Consider the following 18,913-nt stretch of genomic DNA (forward strand, 5'->3'; position numbering starts at 1 on the left):
CATGGCGCGCTGGAAAATACGGACTGCGAGTCCTCTCGACAGACCGGTGACATCACCTTCAGTACGACCATCAGCCCCGCCCACAGCCTGCAGAGGAAGAACCTGCTGTGGCAAAACGCTGTGAGGAACATCATCAAGCAGCACAGCCTGTACTCGCTGAGGCTGGCCGGCGGCCTGGAGAGGGGCAGGCACCGCATCACCGTCACCGACGCGTACATCGCCGACATCAACGGGTACACGCTGCGCCGTCAGCCACAGGTGGAGGCGACAGCGTCCTCTGAGATCAGGCCTGAGGTTTATCTGTGAGTTGTTCCCTTCACGTTGTCTTGCAGGCAGATCCGCAGTAAGGCATCTCGGGGGACTTTCTGGCAGAAGCGGCGTTCGTCAGCCGCTCGCATCCACCCGGCGACGCAGAGGGTTCACCTGGAAGCAGGAGGCGCCCAGGACTCGCCAACGGATGCCGACTTCTTCGTGTCGTGTGGACCGACGGTGCGAGGCGTCTTCATCCCCACGCTGAAGCACACGTTCAAGTAAAGACGCACCACACAAATATACTTCATCCATAACGCGTCAGAATAATTAAAGTCTAAAGAATCATGAAGGTTTCAGTCCAATCTGCTGGTTCCTCAGCTTTTAGATTAGATTCAACTTTATTGTCATTGCTCAAAGGATCTCAGGTACTGAGACAACAAACTGCAGTTAGCATCCGACCAGAAGTGCAAAACAGCAGTGAAAGTGGTTAAAGTGCAGAGTCTGTGCGTATGTAAAGTGAATAAATGCAATACAGCCTGAGGTTGAGAGTTTAGCAGGGTGACCGCTGCAGGGAGGAAGCTTTTCCTGAACCTGCTCATCCAGGAATGGAGCACCCTTTTATCGGTTCAGGGACCCCATAGCTACTTCATTTTGGAACACTTTTAACTGGTAAAAAGTGTCCCATTTTTACTTGCTTCACTTTAGGGAACTTTTATCAGTTAAAAGTGCCCCATTTTTACTTCCTGGGGAGTGGGAACCCTCTGTGCAATTGGGCCACCTTATTCTTTTAACAACACCAGGTGGCGTTTAGGTGGAGCGAGTATTCACTTTCGGCCACCCGTGCCATCAGAAAAGTGTTCCAAATTGGACCATCCGCCAAAAAGGGTCGGAGGTGGTTGGGATGGAGGTGGTTTTGAAGCATGTGGGGCCAGCTGCTTGGGCCAGCGACAGGTTGAAAATGTCAGTGAAGACCCCTTAGCTACTTCATTTTGGAACCCTTTTAACTGGTAAAAAGTGTCCGATTTTTACTTGCTTCACTTTAGGGAACTTTTATCAGTTAAAGGTGGAGTGAGTTGTCAGTGAAGACCCCAGCTAGCTGCCTGTTACAGGTCCTGAGCACACGTCCTGGGATGCCTTCAGGGCCAGCAGCATTGGTCCTGCTCAGTAGAGTGGGGGTCGGTGGGGGAGAGGTTGGCGTCCTGTCGTGAGCACAGCCTTGGTGGTTGGCTCCTGGTTGTCCCTCTCAAAGCGAGCATAAAAGCTGTTCAGCTCGTTCAGGAAGGAGGTGTTGTTGGATGTTGGGGTGGTGTTGCTGGGTTTGTAGTCAGTTAAGGCCTGGATGCCCTGCCACATGGGTCAGGGGTCGGAGTTGTTCTTAAAGTGCTCCTCGATCCTTAGCTTGTGGCTGTGCTTCCTCCCTGATGCCCCTCTTCAGGCCTGAGCAGCACCAGGCGTCTCGTGCCTTCAGCAGTTGGCAGACTTCTCTGTTCATCCACGGCTTCTGGTTCGGGAATGTAGTGATCCGTTTGTGACACTGTTGATGAAGTCCAGCACGGAGGAGGCGTAGGAGTCAATGTCCGAGTGGGAGTCCAGTGTGGCCTGGGCAGCAAACACACTCCAGTCTGTGTTTTTTAGCTGTACATATGAATAAATGTCGATATATTGCTATTATTTTATCCATCAGCGATGTATAAACCTGCTGAACACACCTGGACCACAGCAGAAAGAACAGTATTTACTGTTCATAAATACACCAAAAACCCCCTGAAACATGGTTTTTGAATCACCAACAAACATGAAAGTCCTGTGGTCCCTGAACTCATCAGGTCTGCAGACCTGGAGCAGCTCTACCAGCAGTTTTCCTCGGCTCAGAGAAGAACCTCGCTGGTCGTCACCAATGTCATCGACGTCCTCACCCGACTGCTCCTGCTGCTGCTGACGTGGCCGCCAGGCTGGGGAGGCGTGGCCTGCGACTGGCTGACTGGCCTGTCGGTCGTCCTGTGGGCGGGGATCTGTGCCCTCGCACTGACTAAGAAGGAGGTGATGTCATCACCGCAGGTGCTCAGGTATGCTGGTTGCCTCAGAGGGATCGTCGGTAAACGGGTTTATTCCCCTCACCTGTCCCCCCACGCCTGTCTCAGGTACCTGTCCGTGGTCAGCTGGGCGTCTCAGACCGTCCAGGTGCTGGTTGGTGTTTTCAGCTGGGCTGAGAGCGATCACTCCTGGTACGTCTTCTTCACCCTGTTCTCCACCTACACCCTGCTGCCCCTCCCTCTGCTCTGGTCCATCATTTGTGGCGGAACCACCTCCACCCTGCACCTCCTGGTGGACCTCTGCTCTCACTACGGTGACCAAACCTTCATCCGAAAGGTTGGGAAACTGTATGTCCTCCTACCTTTTCTTACTGATGATTGGTGGCACCCGTTAAGATGATAAACTGTTTGGTTTTTCCTGTGCAGGTGCTGTCGAATGCGTTGCTGTACCTGGCTATGAACACCGCAGGTCTGTTCATTCACTACCTGTCTGACCGGACTCGGCGGCAGAGTTTCTTGGAGACCCGGCGCTGCATTGAGGGACGAGTCCGATTGGAAAGGGAGAACCAAAGACAGGTAGAGTCTCGGCACCGCCCCCAAAGAGAGGCGGGGTCTAAGTGGGCGAGTTACGCTGTGCACATCTCCGGCTTGGTCCATCACTGTTGATGAGAAAGCATTTTTTGCTTGCATCTGCTGCCAACTTACAGCTAACTGCGAACCTACAGCTAACTGCTAACTTACAGCTACCTGCTAACTTACAGCTAACTGCCAACCTACAGCTAACTGCCAACTTACAGCTAACTGCCAACTTACAGCTAACTGCTAACTTACAGCTACCTGCTAACTCACAGCTAACTGCCAACTCACAGCTAACTGCCGACTTACAGCTAACTGCCGACTTACAGCTAGCTGCCGACTTACAGCTAGCTGCCGACTTACAGCTAACTGCCAACCTACAGCTAACTGCCGACTTACAGCTAACTGCCGACTTACAGCTAGCTGCCGACTTACAGCTAGCTGCCGACTTACAGCTAGCTGCCGACTTACAGCTAGCTGCCAACTCACAGCTAACTGCTAACTCACAGCTAACTACCAACCTACAGCTAACTGCCAACTCACAGCTAACTGCCAGCTAACTGCTAACTTGTTTCCCTCTGGGATCAACAGAGTAACTATCTGTATCTATAGAGCTGGAGTGTTTCTGACTGGAGGAACAGCTTCATTATGTCTGAGTTAGACAGCAGCTGTTCAGGTGTGGATGACACACCGTCATCCTCCAGAATCCCTGCTGTTTGAGTCACTTTATCTTCAAAAACTGTCTTCAATCAACATCTCATTCAGAGCTCAGAAGGTAGTTTCAGGTCGTGTCATAATGTCTTCGGTCGTTGTTTTAATGCTCGTCGTCGTGCTTTCAGGAGCGCTTGGTGATGTCCGTCCTGCCCCGCTTTCTGGTTCTGGAGATGATCAGTGACATGACGACCATGGAGGAATTCCTGCTGCCTCAGCAGTTCCACAAGATCTACATCCACCACTACAAAGACGTCAGGTACTCAAACGCACGACCCTGCTCAGCAGTTTTCCAAACGATGGGATCGTAGTCTGACAGCTGCGTGTTTCTGCAGCATCCTGTTTGCCGACATCATCGGCTTCACGTCGCTGTCGCTGATTCTTTCGGCTCAGGAACTCGTTAAAACTCTCAACGAGCTCTTCGGACGCTTCGACAGGCTGGCCGAGGTCAGATCCCCGCGGCCGCCAAAGCATCTCCTCAGATTATTTGTTGCTTCATGATGAGGAGCAGAAGTGCTTGTGTTTGCCTGCAGGAGCACCAGTGTTTGCGCATTAAGATCCTGGGCGACTGCTATTACTGCGTCTCAGGAGTGCCGCAGCCTCAGCGAGGACACGCCCGCTGCTGCGTGGAGATGGGCCTCAGCATGATCAGCACCATACGGTAACGACACTCGCCACCCGCACGCCGTTTCCTCGGGGCGTCACCGTGACCTGTGCCTGGTTGCAGATACGTTCGGCGGGAGCTGCAGCAGGAGGTGGACATGCGGATCGGCGTCCACTCGGGTTCGGTGCTCTGTGGCGTGATGGGTCTTCAGAAGTGGCAGTTTGACATCTGGAGCTGGGATGTCGACATCGCCAACAGTCTGGAGGCTGCAGGCGTGCCTGGGTCAGACACACATGATGTTGCTACGGCTTTCATTTTAACTCAAGCTCACAGTCACTGTCCAGCTGTTCATTTGCTTAAATCACATGAAAGTTTTAAAGTAACACCAGAGAATTTGGCTAATTTCTGCTCTTTAGCTCCCCCTACAGGTGTGAGATCACTGTAATAAAAGCAAAGCTCTTCGCATTGTTGTCATGGTAAAGAGGTCATAAAGGCGCCATCCAAAGATGTGAACCGACCACAAAGTAAAACCACAGAATCTCAGCCTCCAGGACAGTTTAAGGCAGAACAAAAGTACTTCAGAACGTTTCTCTGCCTTTTATAAAGAGTTGAAGACAAATTTCTGCTGTTGTGCAGCATGATGAACAATAAAGCCGATTTCTCTGTAGCTTTAATCATTGTTCATCAGAGAAACGAAGGGCCGAATGAATGGTTCTGCCTCTGGCCAAAGGTGCAGATGATCTGGAGCTGATATGAAGGGCGACTCACCTGCTGATCGCTGACCTCGCTCTCACCGATGCTCTACCTTTTAAACATTTCTGTTTGAAAAGACCCTTGAAAGATTGTTCCCCATCCTTGGAAAAGCCTTGAAGTCCCCCTGGAAGAGCAGGTGGAAGCTGAAGAGAGGAAATCTGCTCAAAATAAAGTGTTCAGCATTAGTTTTTATTATTTTACACATGAAAACAAAACTGTGGTTCTGCCAATAACTGATGGGCAGCTGCTAATTCAAGATAACTCTTATCATGTTTCACCCCACCCATCTCCACAATCCAGAGGTGTCGTATAATCTTCTATCAGTCTAAACCAGCGACGTTAGCCGCCGGTTGGATGATGGATTATGACCATAACTTTGGGCTTGGTTCAGGTTTAGTTCTCAGGTTTGGGCCCATTTGTCATACGACACTTGGTCAGAATGATTTCCTCTGGCCTCATAATTCATCCAAACCTTTGGCTTCCTGGGACCAGGACTGGTCCTCACTGGTACTCACTATTAAGCTGCTGTCCAGAAACGGACCCGACCAGGAGTTTAGGTTAGGACTCGAATATAGAGATAATTCACACACATCTTTGTCTCCTCTCAGGCAGGTTCATATCTCACAGGCCACTCTGGACTGTCTGGATGGGATCTACGAGGCAGAGGAGGGGCGTGGCCAGGAACGCAGCGAGTTTCTACGGAAACACAACATAGACACATATCTGATCCGCCCGGGGTCACGGGAAGAAACCAAACCCCAGAAAGCCAGGCGTCCGAGCTATGACGACATGACCACATGGAGCGCTGAGCTGCCATTCGGAGACATTCTGGGGATGAATTTTGTGAGTCAAACCAAGATATTTTAAAGTCACCACCTGGTCGACCTCTTGAAAGCCCCGCCCTCTCCGACCAGTCACTCTGAGGGGAATTCTCACCTTCTGAGTTTTCAAAGATTTGAACCAAAACATCTTCTCTCGTTAAATATTTTGCTTTATTTTCTCTAAATTTCACGCGGACATCTTCCATATAAACCCTTCCTGTTAGCTTTGCAAGCTAACGGTCAAACACTTCCCGTTAGCTGTGTGAGCTAACGGTCAAACACTTCCCGTTAGCTGTGTGAGCTAACGGTCAAACACTTCCCGTTAGCTGTGCGAGCTAACGGTCAAACACTTCCCGTTAGCTGTGCGAGCTAACGGTCAAACACTTCCCGTTAGCTGTGCGAGCTAACGGTCAAACACTTCCCGTTAGCTGTGCGAGCTAACGGTCAAACACTTCCCGTTAGCTGTGCGAGCTAACGGTCAAACACTTCCCGTTAGCTGTGCGAGCTAACGGTCAAACACTTCCCGTTAGCTGTGCGAGCTAACGGTCAAACACTTCCTGTTAGCTGTGCGAGCTAACGGTCAAACACTTCCCGTTTGCTGCGCGAGCTAACGGTCAAACACTTCCTGTTAGCTGCGCGAGCTAACGGTCAAACACTTCCTGTTAGCTGCGCGAGCTAACGGTCAAACACTTCCTGTTAGCTGTGCGAGCTAACGGTCAAACACTTCCCGTTAGCTGCGCGAGCTAACGGTCAAACACTTCCCGTTAGCTGCGCGAGCTAACGGTCAAACACTTCCCGTTAGCTGCGCGAGCTAACGGTCAAACACTTCCCGTTAGCTGTGCGAGCTAACGGTCAAACACTTCCCGTTAGCTGTGCGAGCTAATGGTCAAACACTTCCCGTTAGCTGTGGGAGCTAATGGTCAAACACTTCCTGTTAGCTGTGGGAGCTAACAAAGTTTTATTTCATTCACCAGAACTCTCTTCTTGTCCTTTATGGCACTCCATAGATCCTCGCCACTTTCACCAACGGCTCGCTTACCCAGCTGCCCAATCAGATTGCAATTCAGCACTCGGGATCGCGGGAAGTCAACAAAAGGATTCGTCAGGCAATGGAAGTTCGAAGCAGCGAGCGAATGAGGAAGGAGCACATCACCATCTTCACACAGGTGTTCAAGGACTCCCAAATGGAGGGAAAGGTAACTCCCTTTGAGGGTGGGGATTGTTTTGACACGTAACTGGCAGTTTGGTGATGATTTTTTGTCTTTTAGTACTCTCAGATGAGAGATGAACTCTTCAAATCCAACATGGTGTGTTCCTTCATCCTGCTCATTCTGCTGATGGCCGTCCAGGTGCTGATCCCCGCCCCCAGGTACACCTGTCCATCCACGAGCTGTTGGTCACAGCGGTGCGATATTATGACGAAAACGCTGTCATTTATATCAAAATGCTAATGCTAGAAAATAAGTGTGCTAATATGTGCTAATTAAGGCTCAGGCCTTTCATTTATAAGACGACATCATCAGCGTAAAACCGAATACTTCCTGTTAACCGTTCAGACTAAGCTCAGAAAACATCAGAATAATCATCTCGACCCGGCCGTACAGGTGGTGTCCGATGGTGGTGCAGTTTATCGTCAGTGGCTCCGTTTACTTCCTGCTCCTGCTGCTGACTCTGGGGGAGGAGTTTAAGCGATGCCCCGCCCCCTTGCAGTGGCTCTGCTGCTGGGTTCACGAAACCAAGAGCGCCCGCACGCTGTTCACCCTCACTGCCATCACCGTCAACTTCGGGGTTGCCTCGGCGGACATCGTGAGTCTCACAGTTTGTCATCAGAGGTGCTATGTTCAAAGACTCGTGAGAAAATCGTTACTTTCAGTTTCTTGTCTCGTCTCCACTGGGGGACTCATGTGTCCTGAGAAGAGATCAAGATGCTCCTTCTTCCTTTCATCCATCCATCCAGCTCTGCTTTTGTCTTTCCCTTCCTCCCATCTGTTCCTCTTCTCTCCAGCTGTGGTGCGATTCCTCAGAAATCGGCAGCAGCCCGCTGGCTCCGCCCACCTCCGTCTGGTCAGACATCAACATCTGCACACAGCCAAAGGTAAACATCGATCTGTTCATCGTGCCGTTTCCGTACGTGCGACCGTAACAGGCGACCTTCCCCGTCAACAGTACATGGTGCTGAGCGGCGTGGTTGCCCTGGTTACCTGCGCCGTCTTTCTCCGGCTGAGCTGCGTTCTGCAGCTGGCGTTCCTGCTGATGGCCGCCGTTTTCTACACCTACGTCATGGAGACCCACAGGTGTGTGTGCTGCATTCAGGTCCTGCGGGACGTCTGTAAACTGGAGCTTTTGGGTGAAGTATTGTCTGTTTCCTTCTCGTTCCCGATGGTCAGCTCCCCCCAGCTGTGCAGGAGGGGGGTGTGTGCGGTTCTCATGATGATGTTCATGGTGGCTGTCCTCTACAACAGCAGACAGGTGATGTTCAAAAGCTACTTTTACTTTCTTTATCGTCTCTGTAATCGGATTAAGGCGACTCGGCTGCTTTTACAGCTTTGAAATTATTTTTCTGTAATTCAGCAAATCCTTGATTTTACATTTATGTAAATGAAGCGAAAAAGTACCTTAATCATCCAAAAAGTACCGTATTTTCCGCACCAGAAGCTCGCTTTGCCTTCGGTGTGAATCCAGCGTCAGGCGGATATGAATCACATCAGTGTCTTCAGCAGACCTTTCTCTTACTTAAATTTTTTTAAATTGTCTCTCATAAATCCATTCAAACAGCTGTTTGTTCTCAGGGGGCACAGCCTGTCCTCCTCTGTCTCTCTCTGGCTCAGGCCTTCCTTCTGTGTGGTTAACCTCACTCATTCTGTCTAAAGCAGGCAGGTTTCACCAGAACAACCCAAAATCTCATTTTTCAGACTGGATTTGAAGTATCTAATGCTTGACCCTCACCATAGCCTCTGTGTGGATGGGCAGAAGACGGGCAGCAGCTTGGCACCCATCAAAATTTCTTCTGCCCTTATCCCAGTGAGAGCCTTCAGTCTGAGATGTGATGCAGACCGATGTGCAGTTTATGAGTTTATAAAGTGTAAAAACGACCTCGACCGTCGGACCATTTCCCGCTGACACAGGAACGTAAAACATGCACGACGTGTGCTGGCAGCGATAAACCAATCAGAGAACATTGGGTAATACGTTCACCTTATGATCAGGTGCACCTTATATATGGGTTCAGTTCAGAAACGGACCCCATAACTGAGGCTGCGCCTTATAGTGCGGAAAATACGGTACTTTTTTATCTTTTTGTGGCCGTCTTGAACACCTTTGCTGGAGCCTCATTTCCATCTCTGCATCATCTTCATTTGGACCCTTGAGCTGGTTGGGCGCCTCCCTCTCTGAGTTGTATTCTCTCACCTTGCTGTTCTTCTTCGTTGGTAGCTGGAGGCGACAGCTCGGCTGGACTTCCTGTGGCGACTTCAGGCGAGGAGGGAGGTGGAGGACATGAAGGAGCAGAGGGAGCACAACGAGTGTCTGCTGCTCAACATCCTCCCCGTGCATGTGGCTCAGCACTTCCTGCAGAGAGAGCGCGACAGTGAGGTACCTGACTCACTCACCTGTGCCCAGGTGTGCTGCTGTTGGCACGTTTTGCTCATGAACGCATGTTTCCTCAGGAGTTGTACTCGCAGTCGTACGAGCGCGTCGGCGTCCTGTTCGCCTCGCTGCCTGGATTTTCCCAGTTCTACGAGCAGAAGGAGCTCGTTCATCAGCACGTCGAGTGTCTCCGCCTCCTCAACCACATCATCAGCGACTTTGACGAGGTAACAAACGCACGCACACAAACGGTTCTGCTGATGGTTCAGGTGAAAACAGCCGTCTGTCTGCAGCTGCTGGAGGAATGTTACTTCCAGGCCGTGGAGAAGATTAAAACCAACGGCAGCTCCTACATGGCGGCCTCCGGCCTGTCACCTGGCAAGCAGGTGAGACCCGCTGCCGTGTGGCGTGCTTCTTACACGGGTCAGAGGTGAGGCCGAAGGCTTCAACCGTCTGTTTGCTTTCAGGAGTGTGAAGACGGCTGGCGTCACCTCGGCGAGTTGGTGCTGTTCGCCCTCGCCATGCAGGAAACGCTGAAACACATCAACACGCACACGGGGAGAAACTTCCAGCTGCGAGTTGGTGAGCAACTCCAAAGTTATACATCGATATATCGATATTTATAGATAAATAGATGTGTTGATATATCGATATATGTAGATATTGATCTCTACCATATCTATAGAGCGATATATATCGATATGTACATATATATCAACATATATATGTAGATATCAATAAATGTATCGATATCTACATATATCGATATATTTATATACATATCAATAAATAGATATGGTAGAGATATATAGAGATCGATATGTACATATCGATATGTAGATATCGATATATCGATGTATATTTATCTATAGATATCTATAAATATATCGATATCTATAAAAATACCGATATATTTATACCGATATGTACATATATCGTTATATCAACACACCTATTTATCTATAGATATCGATCTCTACATATACGGCTCAGCTCAGCTGAGATCGATATCTACATATCAACAAATAGGTATCGATATTTTTATATATAGATCGATCTCTACATATCGATATGTCGATACATACATATCAATAAATCGGTATCGACTTATCGATATGTAGATATTGATATATCGATATCTATAGATAGACATCGATATATCTATAGATGTGGCTCAGCTCAGCTGAAGTAACCGCAGCGTGACCTCTGACCTCCAGGTATCGCTCACGGCCCGGTGATCGCAGGCGTGATCGGTGCAACCAAACCTCAGTACGACATCTGGGGCAGCACCGTGAACATGGCGAGCAGGATGGAGAGCACCGGGGTCACTGGGAAGATACAGGTGAGCACACCTGTCCGAAGGAGGCATCCCTGTTGGTTTGGTGTTCATAAGCTCCTCCCCTTCCTCCTGCCTCAGGTACCAGAATCCACCAGCTGTATTCTGGTGGAGCGAGGCTTTCTACGGCAACTCAGAGGAGCCATTTATGTCAAAGGCATCAGTGAACGCCAAGGCAAGGTGAGCCACCAAGCGTGTTCACTCACGATGATAAATGTGAGAATCTGGCAGAGATTGTTAACATGAAACCTGAAGAAGGAGCCCTTTGGAAAGAGTCTCAGTGTGAAACGCCTCCTTCAGGTTCGCACCTTCTTCGTCAGCAGTCAGGACGAGCGGTTCGTGGACCGTGGCGGTGGGCGGAGCCTCAACCAGAGCAGGAACACGCTTGGAGCTGTGGTCTACAGCCTGGTGCAGGCGAGGAAGCGGGAGAAGATGAGGGAGGAGAACGGAGGCTTTCACCTGGTGGAGGCGTGGTAGGAGGAGTGAAAAGGCTCCACATCATATTTAAACTACGTGGAGAAATAAGAACTCTTTAAGCACAAATAAACCGTCTTTAAGATGGAAGTGAAAGAGGGAAGAATGCTGCAGGATTCCTTTTAAAAGAAACGTTTTTACGTGTAATTACTTACCTTTACCACCAGGCGGCGCCATCATAGGTGTTCATTTTGTTTTGTATGCTTTTAATTCCTCCTGATTATTGAGACAGATGTAAACGAAATGAAATAAAAATGATGAACCTGCCTTTTAAACTGGGTTGAATTTTGTTCCTTTTAATATCAAAGATAATTCAACATTACTGCAGACTGCAAAGAGAAAAACCTCCTTCAAATCGAGTTATTCTGTAAGATAAATCCCACTTTGCTGCTCAGAGCCTGATGGAGGCTGCTTTAGGACCACATCAGGTCACAATCAGCTGGTTAAAGTTATGTATTTGACGTGTTACTCGTCCTTATTGAAGTCATCCGAGCTGTTTTTGCACCTCTGAAATATAAAAATAGTTGTTCTTTTAACGGATTAAATGCAGCTGATGAAACAGAACGTGAAACATGCGAAGTTAATGATGTTTGTCATGAATCAGAAGTTCAAGTAGATGCAGGGATCTCTGCTTCGTGGTTTTTCTTCCACAGATGATTTCAGAGATGATAGAGATGATGATAAACAGCAGAATGTTCCAGCTGTGGCACATCCAACCGATTCAGAGCTGGAACAGGAGTCACATGAATCAGCCAATGAGCCGACACTCTGTGTGAGACGGAGCTGCATCTCTGTTATCTGTGAGGTGAGAGCTGATGAGTCATGTAATCATTTCACCGTGCTGGGAGGAAACCGTCAGCTGATGGACTGGACCTCGAACCCTCTTCCTCTGACACTCTTGGACCCTGCTTCTCTCACAGCTCTCTGCACTGTATGTGTGACAGAATGTTTTTCCTCACTGATCACAACCTGATTCTGCAGCCTGTGAGACGGTGTGAACATTAACAGAGGAGGAGGCCTCAGGGATTCATCTGCCTGAAGAACTGAAGACTTTTTTTTGCATTGTTCTGTTTCCTCAAACTCAAACAGAAAAACGAGTCTTTTATCGCTGTCATATGTTTTTATGGCAGGTTGTAGTATTTCAGATATCTGGCTTATTGTGCCATAAACAGTCTAATTATTATTTAATTATTTCTTTATCAACTCTTTGTATGACCTGCTCACCTGCCAGTTCATTGACCAGTTATCAGATATAGATCTGGCCTGCTGCCAGGAGGCGGAGCCAACAGGTGGCGGGGCCAGCAGGGGGCGGAGCCAGCAGTACTGTCACAGCTCCTATGACCTCAGCCCTCCTTACGCAGTCGCTACTGTACTGCAGTGTGTTGGCTGACCTTTGACCTGCAGGTTGAAATTGAGCTGTGAATAATTAGCTTCAAGTAGAATATAATAGCTTTATGATCAAAGGTCATTGCTGTTACTGTCGTTCATCCCTCCTCAAAGTCATCTCAGAGTCAGAGCCAATCAACCGGCCACCTGTCTGCGCTCGGAGGAAACCTCCTGAACTGCTCCTGAACGCACCACCGCACTGACCTCAGGTGGTCGCTGCGTTCTGCGAGGAGGAGGAGCCGGTCCAGCCTCCAGGAGGACCACCTCCCTCTGAAAAGAGCAGCGACAGTCTGCATCATCGAAGACCTGAGGAGGCATGAAGAGGACGCAGGAAACCAGCGGCATGAGGGACGTGGACCAGACCGTGGCTGAAACCGAGGCCCGGTCCGACTCAGGCGAGCTCATCTTCTTCGTTAATGGGAGGAAGGTAAAAACACGACATTTTAAACTGACTTCATGCTGACGTTCTGCTGATTTAGAAGCTGTGACTTCCCTTTTATATACTGTACTGACCTGACAGCGATGCGCTGGCAGGTCTTCTTCTTCTGTTTTATCTGCAGTAGTTTATCATGTATTACACTCGCATAAAGACAGGGAGGATTTGGTTATAAGAAGACAGTTTACGCTAATTTAAGATGAATATTTTAATGTTAAAAAGCAAAAATTTGCTCGTTTCAGTCAGGAGTTGGAATGAAATCTGTCAGAATGCAGAACAAAATGTGAACACGAGAGCTTCACGAGACGCTGACAAAGAAACCCTCAGACTCCATGCAGCTAACCTTTTGTCATGTGTTAAGTGTGAAGAAACACATTAAGTGAAATCAACCAAGACCGAAGCAGATTGAACTGATGAGAAATCCTCACATGAACAGAAGAAGCACATTTTTACGTTTTAACCTGAATAAAGTGAGCTCAGACCCACTCATCATGAGGGTTTGTGTTCTCCTGGACATGAAGATCCAACTGTTGAACTTGTTTTTGTCTCTCAGATCGTTGAGGAGAGCGCAGATCCTGAGATGACCCTGCTGACGTATCTGCGGAGGAAATGTAGGATTACAGATTACAGATTACAGATATGTAGAGAAATGCACGGCTGAATGTTCACGTCTGACTGGCTCCTGCTGCTCTGAAGCTTTGTCCTGGTTTCATGTCTCTGTGAAAGCCGTCTTTACAAAAAGAGCAAACAAACCTTTAGTTTTTGCTTCCATCTTTGGAAACAAAGCCTAAAACCTTTAACAGAGAGATGTTTGAAGCTAAAACTTTATTATGTGACCGATTCTGTGTTTTTGTTAAGCTGCTCTGAGGTCACTGACCGTCTCTTAGATCCTCCGATCAAAGTCCAGAACTTTTCTACTCATGTTGTGCCAAGTTAAAGAATCCTGAACCAGTCAGAGAAAACTGGTGTTCAGGTAGAGATGTAATAACTTCCAGGTGTTCAGGTAGAGATGTAATAACTTCCAGGTGTTCTGACAGAGATGTAATAACTTCCAGGTGTTCAGACAGAGATGTAATAACTTCCAGGTGTTCAGACAGAGATGTAATAACTTCCAGGTGTTCAGACGGAGATGTAATAACTTCCAGGTGTTCAGGTAGAGATGTAATAACTTCCAGGTGTTCAGACAGAGATGTAATAACTTCCAGGTGTTCAGGTAGAGATGTAATAACTTCCAGGTGTTCAGGTAGAGATGTAATAACTTCCAGGTGTTCATACAGAGATGTAATAACTTCCAGGTGTTCAGACGGAGATGTAATAACTTCCAGGTGTTCAGACAGAGATGTAATAACTTCCAGGTGTTCAGACAGAGATGTAATAACTTCCAGGTGTTCAGGTAGAGATGTAATAACTTCCAGGTGTTCAGGTAGAGATGTAATAACTTCCAGGTGTTCATACAGAGATGTAATAACTTCCAGGTGTTCAGGTAGAGATGTAATAACTTCCAGGTGTTCAGACAGAGATGTAATAACTTCCAGGTGTTCAGGTAGAGATGTAATAACTTCCAGGTGTTCAGACAGAGATGTAATAACTTCCAGGTGTTCAGGTAGAGATGTAATAACTTCCAGGTGTTCAGACAGAGATGTAATAACTTCCAGGTGTTCAGGTAGAGATGTAATAACTTCCAGGTGTTCAGGTAGAGATGTAATAACTTCCAGGTGTTCACACAGAGATGTAATAACTTCCAGGTGTTCAGGTAGAGATGTGATAACTTCCAGGTGTTCAGGTAGAGATGTAATAACTTCCAGGTGTTCAGACAGAGATGTAATAACTTCCAGGTGTTCAGACAGAGATGTAATAACTTCCAGGTGTTCAGGTAGAGATGTAATAACTTCCAGGTGTTCAGGTAGAGATGTGATAACTTCCAGGTGTTCAGGTAGAGATTTAATAACTTCCAGGTGTTCAGACGGAGATGTAATAACTTCCAGGTGTTCAGGTAGAGATGTAATAACTTCCAGGTGTTCAGGTAGAGATGTAATAACTTCCAGGTGTTCAGGTAGAGATGTAATAACTTCCAGGTGTTCAGGTAGAGATGTAATAACTTCCAGGTGTTCAGACAGAGATGTAATAACTTCCAGGTGTTCAGGTAGAGATGTAATAACTTCCAGGTGTTCAGACAGAGATGTAATAACTTCCAGGTGTTCAGGTAGAGATGTAATAACTTCCAGGTGTTCAGACAGAGATGTAATAACTTCCAGGTGTTCAGGTAGAGATGTAATAACTTCCAGGTGTTCGAGTAGAGATGTAATAACTTCCAGGTGTTCAGGTAGAGATGTAATAACTTCCAGGTGTTCAGACAGAGATGTAATAACTTCCAGGTGTTCAGACAGAGATGTAATAACTTCCAGGTGTTCAGGTAGAGATGTAATAACTTCCAGGTGTTCTGACAGAGATGTAATAACTTCCAGGTGTTCATACAGAGATGTAATAACTTCCAGGTGTTCATACAGAGATGTAATAACTTCCAGGTGTTCAGGTAGAGATGTAATAACTTCCAGGTGTTCAGGTAGAGATGTAATAACTTCCAGGTGTTCAGGTAGAGATGTAATAACTTCCAGGTGTTCAGACAGAGATGTAATAACTTCCAGGTGTTCAGGTGGAGATGTAATAACTTCCAGGTGTTCAGGTAGAGATGTGATAACTTCCTGGTGTTCAGACAGAGATGTAATAACTTCCAGGTGTTCAGGTAGAGATGTAATAACTTCCAGGTGTTCAGGTAGAGATGTAATAACTTCCAGGTGTTCAGGTAGAGATGTAATAACTTCCAGGTGTTCAGGTAGAGATGTGATAACTTCCTGGTGTTCAGACAGAGATGTAATAACTTCCAGGTGTTCAGGTAGAGATGTAATAACTTCCAGGTGTTCAGGTAGAGATGTGATAACTTCCTGGTGTTCAGACAGAGATGTAATAACTTCCAGGTGTTCAGGTAGAGATGTAATAACTTCCAGGTGTTCAGGTAGAGATGTAATAACTTCCAGGTGTTCAGGTAGAGATGTAATAACTTCCAGGTGTTCAGGTAGAGATGTAATAACTTCCAGGTGTTCAGACAGAGATGTAATAACTTCCAGGTGTTCAGGTAGAGATGTAATAACTTCCAGGTGTTCAGGTAGAGATGTAATAACTTCCAGGTGTTCAGACAGAGATGTAATAACTTCCAGGTGTTCGGGTAGAGATGTAATAACTTCCAGGTGTTCGGGTAGAGATGTAATAACTTCCAGGTGTTCAGGTAGAGATGTAATAACTTCCAGGTGTTCAGGTAGAGATGCAATAACTTCCAGGTGTTCAGGTAGAGATGTAATAACTTCCAGGTGTTCAGGTAGAGATGTAATAACTTCCAGGTGTTCAGACAGAGATGTAATAACTTCCAGGTGTTCAGACAGAGATGTAATAACTTCCAGGTGTTCAGGTAGAGATGTAATAACTTCCAGGTGTTCAGGTAGAGATGTAATAACTTCCAGGTGTTCAGACAGAGATGTAATAACTTCCAGGTGTTCAGGTAGAGATGTAATAACTTCCAGGTGTTCAGACAGTGATGTAATAACTTCCAGGTGTTCAGACAGAGATGTAATAACTTCCAGGTGTTCAGGTAGAGATGTAATAACTTCCAGGTGTTCAGGTAGAGATGTAATAACTTCCAGGTGTTCAGGTAGAGATGTAATAACTTCCAGGTGTTCAGACAGAGATGTAATAACTTCCAGGTGTTCAGGTAGAGATGTAATAACTTCCAGGTGTTCAGGTAGAGATGTAATAACTTCCAGGTGTTCAGACAGAGATGTAATAACTTCCAGGTGTTCACACAGAGATGTAATAACTTCCAGGTGTTCAGGTAGAGATGTAATAACTTCCAGGTGTTCGGGTAGAGATGTAATAACTTCCAGGTGTTCAGGTAGAGATGTAATAACTTCCAGGTGTTCAGGCAGAGATGTAATAACTTCCAGGTGTTCAGGTAGAGATGTAATAACTTCCAGGTGTTCAGACAGAGATGTAATAACTTCCAGGTGTTCAGACAGAGATGTAATAACTTCCAGGTGTTCAGGTAGAGATGTAATAACTTCCCGGCCGTACAGAGGCAGCACTCTGGGCCTTACATCGGTTCGCCTTTAACAGTCTGGGTCAAATGGGCTTCATTGTGAGCTGACAGATTCAAAACGGTTGCTGCTGAGAAGCCACTGATTACAGTTCAGAGAGGACTTTGAGCAGGGCTGCTGACTGAGGGCTGTTCATTTGAGAAGTATTCAGGATAAAATGTAGAAAAAGTCAAGGCCGTGGCATGAAAACTGCTTATGTGTGAAGCTGCCATGAGCAGAAAGAACAGAACAGTCTGAAGGTCAGGGTCTGTTTCTGAGAGCGTGACTGGACTTTGAAGATGGTCTTAAATCTGTCAATGATTCGGTGATTTCACTGTAAACTCTGTGTGTTCAGTGGGTTTAACAGGAACAAAGCTGGGCTGTGCTGAGGGTGGATGTGGCGCCTGCACCGTCATGCTGTCCCGATACGAACCGCACACCGAGGAGCTCCTGTATCCTTTAGCAGAGTTTCTGTGTAAATGTGTGCCGTCAGCTGCAGTCATGCGCTTCAACCTGACGTCTGAGGCTCTTTGTGAGACTAAACTGATTTCATGTTTACTTTAACTGCATCCAGTCACTATGCGGTGAACGCCTGCCTCGCCCCCCTCTGCTCCCTGCACCTGGTCGCCGTGACGACGGTGGAGGGAATCGGCAGCGTGGCGAGAAAGCTGCACCCCGTGCAGGTAAAAACACCTTCGGTACAGACAGGAAGTAACATCTTTAAATTGATGAATGACACATCGTGTGTTCTGGTGTCCAGGAGCGGATTGCCAGGTCTCACGGCTCGCAGTGTGGCTTCTGTACGCCGGGCATCGTCATGTCCATGTACGCACTACTGAGAAACAACCCCAAACCCAAGATGGCCGACGTGGAGGAGGCCTTCCAGGGTACTCACTTGTAGTTTTACCTCATTAGCAGGAGTGATAACACATATCAGGAATACAACTCTTACAATAACCTGCTGTTCTATCAGGGAATCTGTGTCGCTGCACTGGATATAGACCCATTCTGGAAGGCTATAAGACCTTCACTGTGGTGAGAACGCCTCTGTTGACTTCTTTAGTTTTATGCTGAGCTAACCTCGTGATATCACCATTAAAGTATTAAAAATACAATGGGTGGTTTTTCCTCCAGGAGGGCGGATGTTGTGGAGGCAGAGGGCGGGAAAACGGCTGCTGTATGACCAATGGGAACGGAGCTCTTAAAAGCTCAGAGGACGAAGTGGACGTAAGTCTCACAAACTGTCAGGACTGATCAGCATGTTTTATGTTTCGTGACTTTAAATTGTGCGTGTTTTTGTTCAGGAGACGCTCTACAACATCGCAGACTTTGCACCATATGACCCCACACAGGAAGTCATCTTCCCTCCTGAACTCATGGTAAACACACATAGTAGAACAGAAACATGGCTGCGAAGCATGTTCAGCAATATCTGGGACATTTTAATGCTAAATGGGGCTAAAACTGATGACATGTAAATCACAGAGTCATCAGCATACGGTCAAATGTTTAGCCTCAGGCTAAGTTTGACATTACTGAAAACAACTTGGAGATATGTCCTTCATTTGTTTCACCTTTTTTTGGAAACTATTTGCATAAACACCTGAATTACTACGAGTTACGCTGTGCACATCTCCGGCTTGGTCCATTACTGTTGATGAGAAAGCATTGTTTGCTAGCATCTGCTGCTAACTTACAGCTAACTGCTAACTCACAGCTAACTGCTAACTTACAGCTAGCTGCTAACTCACAGCTAGCTGCTAACTCACAGCTAACTGCTAATTTACAGCTAACTGCTGAACTGTCTCCCTCTGGGATCAAC

The 18,913-nt window shown here is 47.2% G+C and overlaps 2 protein-coding genes across 2 annotated transcripts in view; both read left to right on the forward strand.

Moving 5' to 3' along the window:
* The first annotated feature begins 320 nt into the window (after positions 1-320).
* LOC140288903 (adenylate cyclase type 8-like) lies at positions 321-11,248 on the forward strand. Its single transcript, XM_072379224.1, has 22 exons — positions 321-530; positions 2,079-2,318; positions 2,394-2,622; positions 2,712-2,861; positions 3,701-3,831; positions 3,908-4,019; positions 4,106-4,233; positions 4,300-4,458; positions 5,538-5,772; positions 6,758-6,946; positions 7,019-7,119; positions 7,355-7,556; positions 7,756-7,845; positions 7,917-8,044; positions 8,138-8,219; positions 9,183-9,341; positions 9,416-9,562; positions 9,629-9,721; positions 9,803-9,917; positions 10,553-10,677; positions 10,753-10,851; positions 10,972-11,248. Exons 2-22 carry the CDS (start codon positions 2,296-2,298, stop codon positions 11,146-11,148), a joined length of 2,874 nt encoding a protein of 957 aa, XP_072235325.1. The 5' UTR covers positions 321-530; positions 2,079-2,295; the 3' UTR covers positions 11,149-11,248.
* A 1,510-nt stretch (positions 11,249-12,758) lies between these two features.
* The window catches only part of LOC140288919 (xanthine dehydrogenase/oxidase-like), a 29,608-nt gene continuing 23,453 nt past the window's right edge, over positions 12,759-18,913 (forward strand). The window contains exons 1-8 of the mRNA XM_072379225.1: positions 12,759-12,958; positions 13,521-13,578; positions 17,447-17,543; positions 17,666-17,774; positions 17,852-17,978; positions 18,065-18,126; positions 18,226-18,318; positions 18,396-18,470. Coding sequence (XP_072235326.1) covers positions 12,848-12,958; positions 13,521-13,578; positions 17,447-17,543; positions 17,666-17,774; positions 17,852-17,978; positions 18,065-18,126; positions 18,226-18,318; positions 18,396-18,470 — 732 coding nt within the window. The 5' untranslated portion in view covers positions 12,759-12,847. The remainder of the gene's footprint in view (positions 12,959-13,520; positions 13,579-17,446; positions 17,544-17,665; positions 17,775-17,851; positions 17,979-18,064; positions 18,127-18,225; positions 18,319-18,395; positions 18,471-18,913) is intronic.

Source organism: Leuresthes tenuis, unplaced genomic scaffold (assembly GCF_036924035.1).
Source record: "Leuresthes tenuis unplaced genomic scaffold, fLeuTen1.0.hap1 SCAF_1, whole genome shotgun sequence".
Classification (NCBI taxonomy): domain Eukaryota; kingdom Metazoa; phylum Chordata; class Actinopteri; order Atheriniformes; family Atherinopsidae; genus Leuresthes; species Leuresthes tenuis.

What these genes read in the sequence shown, in the direction of transcription:
- LOC140288903 (XM_072379224.1), top strand. Translation starts at nt 2,296, where the DNA reads ATGTCATCACCGCAGGTGCTCAG. An exon ending in GGGTTGCCTCGGCGGACATC is followed by an intron (nt 7,557 to 7,755) that starts GTGAGTCTCACA and finishes TCTTCTCTCCAG; the next exon opens with CTGTGGTGCGATTCCTCAGA. An exon ending in GGGTCACTGGGAAGATACAG is followed by an intron (nt 10,678 to 10,752) that starts GTGAGCACACCT and finishes CTCCTGCCTCAG; the next exon opens with GTACCAGAATCCACCAGCTG.